The following is a 4,105-nucleotide window of genomic DNA, read 5'->3' on the forward strand; positions in this document are numbered from 1 at the left end:
CCGGAGGTTTCTTACCCAGCAGAGCCTCTGGTTACAGCTAAGCTGGGGGGGGAGAATGTTGAATTTTTGGTTGATACAGGTGCGGCATACTCTGTATTAAATACTTTGGAAGGGAAACTGAGCCATGAAACTGTAACTGTGGTAGGTGCTACAGGGGTAAGTGAAACAAGGCCATTTTTTAAACCTTTAAAATTCAAACTGGGCAAACACTGGGTAACTCATCAATTTCTCTATATGCCAAATTCTCCTAAGCCTCTACTGGGTAGAGACTTACTGGAAAAATTAGAAGCTGAAATTAAATTCACCAAGGGGGGAGACATAAAGGTTATAATCCCAGATACTAAATATGTCGAGGCAGCTGCTTTCTTTATACAGGAAAAACATGGAGAGATCCCTGCAGAAGTTGAAAATGCTGTCATACCTTTAGTCTGGGCCAGCGAGTACCCTGGGAAATCAAAGCAAGCTGAACCAGTAAGCATCGCACTCAGGCCAGGAGCAGCCCCGGTAAGGCAGAAACAATATCCTTTGAAATTAGAAAGCCGAAAAGGCCTAGCACCTATAATTGAAAAGTTCCTCAAATTTGGTTTGCTAGTAGAATGTGAATCCAGATTTAATACCCCCATACTGCCCGTGAGAAAGGCTGATGGCAAAAGCTATCGGCTAGTCCAAGATCTTAGGGCCATTAATAGAATAACTGAGGACATTTACCCAGTGGTAGCCAACCCCTATACACTGTTAACCACATTGACAGAGGATTTAGGATGGTTTACTGTACTCGACCTCAAAGATGCCTTTTTCTGCATTCCTGTACACAAAGATAGCCAGGAGATTTTTGCCTTTGAATGGGAAAATCCTGAGACAGGGAGAAAAACGCAACTAACCTGGAGAGTTCTTCCACAAGGCTTTAAGAACAGTCCAACGCTTTTCGGAAATCAGTTGGCAAAGGAACTGGAGGACTGGAGAAGACAGCAGCAAGAAGGAGTTGTCCTGCAGTATGTTGACGACATCTTAATTGCAGCCAAAAACCGGGACCAATGCATCGAGCTCACTGTAAGTCTCTTGAACTTTTTGGGGCTAAGTGGGTATCGGGTCTCGAGAGAAAAGGCACAGATAGCCAAGGAGATAGTCATCTACCTGGGACTTGAAATCTATCGTGGGCATCGGCGACTCAGTACAGACCGAAAAGAGGCCATTTGCCGTCTCCCAGAGCCCCACACTGTACGAGAGATGCAGGCTTTCCTGGGAATGGTAGGATGGTGTCGGCTGTGGATAGCTAACTATGGGTTGCTAGTCAAACCTCTGTATGAAGCCCTGAAAACGGCCAAAGAGGGAGTTATAACATGGACAGATGAGACCAGAGAGGTGTTTAAGCAACTGAAACAGTCCTTGATGTCAGCTCCAGCATTAGGACTACCAGATTTGACTAAACCGTTTGAACTGTTCACACACGAGCAGTTAAATGTTGCTCTGGGAGTATTATCACAAACTCTGGGAAGCCAACGAAGAGCTGTGGCTTATTTCTCCAAACAGCTGGACAGTGTTAGCCAAGGGTGGCCGGGGTGCCTGCGAGCTGTCGCAGCAACTGTTATCCTGATTGAAGAGGCCCGGAAGCTCACCCTTGGGCAGCATATCACTGTGTATGTACCCCATGCAGTTCAAGCTGTGCTTGAACAAAAGGGAGGCCACTGGCTGTCCCCCAGCAGAATGCTTAAGTACCAGGTTGTGTTGCTGGAACAGGACGATGTTACCCTAAAAACAACATCTATTGTAAATCCAGCTATGTTTCTGTCTTCAGCACTAACTGACAGTGTCCCCGAGCATGACTGTTTGCAGACTATAGAGGAGACTTACTCCAGCAGACCAGACCTGAAGGATGAGCCCCTGGAAAACGCAGACTGGGAACTGTATACAGACGGAAGCAGCTTCATGCGAGATGGTAAATGCTTCACAGGGTATGCAGTAACAACCAGAGATGAAGTGATCGAGGCAAAAGCCTTGTCAGCAGATGTGTCATCCCAAAAAGCAGAATTAATTGCACTGACAAGAGCCTTGGAACTGAGTGAAGGAAAGAAGGTAAATATCTGGACTGACTCAAAATATGCATTTAGTGTTGTACATGCCCACGGAGCCATCTGGAAGGAGAGAGGACTACTGACAGCCCAAGGCAGTGGAGTCAAGCATGCAGACCAAATCCATGCACTCCTGCAGAGTATTTGGAAACCAGAGGAGGTAGCTATTATGCATTGTAGGGCCCACCAGAAGGGGAAAACAATTCCCGAGTTGGGAAATCAGTTTGCTGATCAAGCAGCAAAAAGGGCTGCAGAAAAAGGCATCTTGGCAGTAGTGCCACAGAAAGAAATTGATTTGACAAAATACACCCCTAAGTATGATGAGAGAGACAATCAGCTAATTAAATCATTGAAAGCTGAAATCAAAGAAGGGGGGTGGGCTGTTACCCCTACCGGGCAGGTTGTAGTCCCACCACCGCTCCTTAGGGAAATAGCTCAACAGGAACATGAGGCTACCCATTGGGGAACGGAAAATCTCCTGAAACATCTAAAGAAAACAGTAATAGGAACAAATATGACCGAAGCTGTGCAGTCTACGGTAGGTAAGTGTGAGATCTGCAAACGAAATAATCCAGATACATCAAAGAGAGTGGTACTAGGGGTAACAAAAGCTGGAGACCAACCCGGAGATTACTGGCAAATAGATTTTGCTGAGTTACCACCATGGGGGGGGTACAAATACATCCTTGTACTAGTTGACACTTTCAGTGGATGGCCTGAAGCATACCCCTGTCGCACTAATGCAGCAAGGGAAGTGGTAAAAGCTTTACTAAACCACATAATTCCAAGGTTTGGGGTTCCTCTAGGAATGGCATCAGATAGAGGAACACATTTTATTGCGACAGTAGTAAAAGAAGTATGCCGCATCCTGGGAATTGTCTGGGACCTACATACCCCCTATAGACCTCAGGCTAGTGGCAAAGTTGAACGAATGAATGGCACCTTGAAAATGCAAATTAGTAAAATTTGTCAGGAAACATCTATGTCCTGGGTTCAGGCTTTGCCACTAGCTCTGCTGAGAATTCGTATCCAGCCGAGGCGGAGGGATAACATAAGCCCCTATGAAATATTATATGGAAGACCATATCAGGCACCACACGTACCAGGGGATGTACACTTAAGGGGGAGAGCCGATTTACAAAAATATTTGATTGCTTTAGGCTCTACTTTGCAGAAGCTGCAGAAGGTCATTGAGTTATCCAGACCTATAGGACTGGACACCCCTGCTCACCCATTCCAGCCAGGAGACTGGGTCTACGTCAAGTGGTGGAACAGTGACCCCTTGAGAGCCAGGTGGAGAGGACCTTACCAAGTCCTGCTGACCTCCCTCACCTCCGTCAAAGTTGCTGGCAGAGAACCCTGGTTCCACTACTCTAGAGTCAAGAAAGCATCAGCTCCTGGAACAACCAACCAGACAGAACCAGACACCGACGACGAGGATGTGGAATAGACTGCTTGTTCTGTGTATTCTGTTCATGCAACCGGTAACCATGAACCGAGTTTGGGACCAAAAATTGCATGTGGCCCTAGTCCAAAACGTATCTAAAATTCTCCGAAAAACGGAATGCTGGATTTGTACTCAAGTACCAGCAATTGACGATGAGAATAGTGAGTGGCCCCTAACAAAATAGAATGGCCCTCAATTTTTTGCTAGCCTCACAAGGAGGTGTGTGTAAAGTCATCAATACCAGCTGCTGTTCTTACATAGATCAGACTGGTAGAATTAATAATGATTTGGCCTCAATTCGAAATCAAACCGAAATTTTTCATCAGATATCTCTGGATGATGTCTCCCTAGGTTTAGGAGACGTCCTCAACAAACTCACCTCATGGTTACCGAACTGGACATGGATGAAACAACTGTTTATCTTAGTATTGTATATACTTAGTGTTAGTGTAATAGCTCACTGCATACACCGATTTTATAGTTGTTGTAAGTGTAGGTAGTAGAGATTGGACAAAGACCTTTGGGTTTTGTCCAGTCTCTAAGGGGGGAACTGATGCCTTAAGCCCCTAATGGTTTTTTATTTTTCTAA

The 4,105-nt window shown here is 45.5% G+C and overlaps 1 protein-coding gene across 1 annotated transcript; it reads left to right on the top strand.

Annotated features, from left to right (window-relative positions):
- Positions 1–234: 234 nt before the first annotated feature.
- Positions 235–3,519, top strand: LOC115308116 (protein NYNRIN-like). The gene has a single exon (XM_029965785.1). The coding sequence runs from the start codon at positions 235–237 to the stop codon at positions 3,517–3,519; it is 3,285 nt and encodes a 1,094-aa protein (XP_029821645.1).
- Positions 3,520–4,105: the final 586 nt, after the last annotated feature.

The sequence above is a fragment of the Manacus vitellinus genome, unplaced genomic scaffold, assembly GCF_001715985.3.
Source record: "Manacus vitellinus isolate BGI_N305 unplaced genomic scaffold, ASM171598v3 scaffold_11_pilon, whole genome shotgun sequence".
Lineage (NCBI taxonomy): Eukaryota > Metazoa > Chordata > Aves > Passeriformes > Pipridae > Manacus > Manacus vitellinus.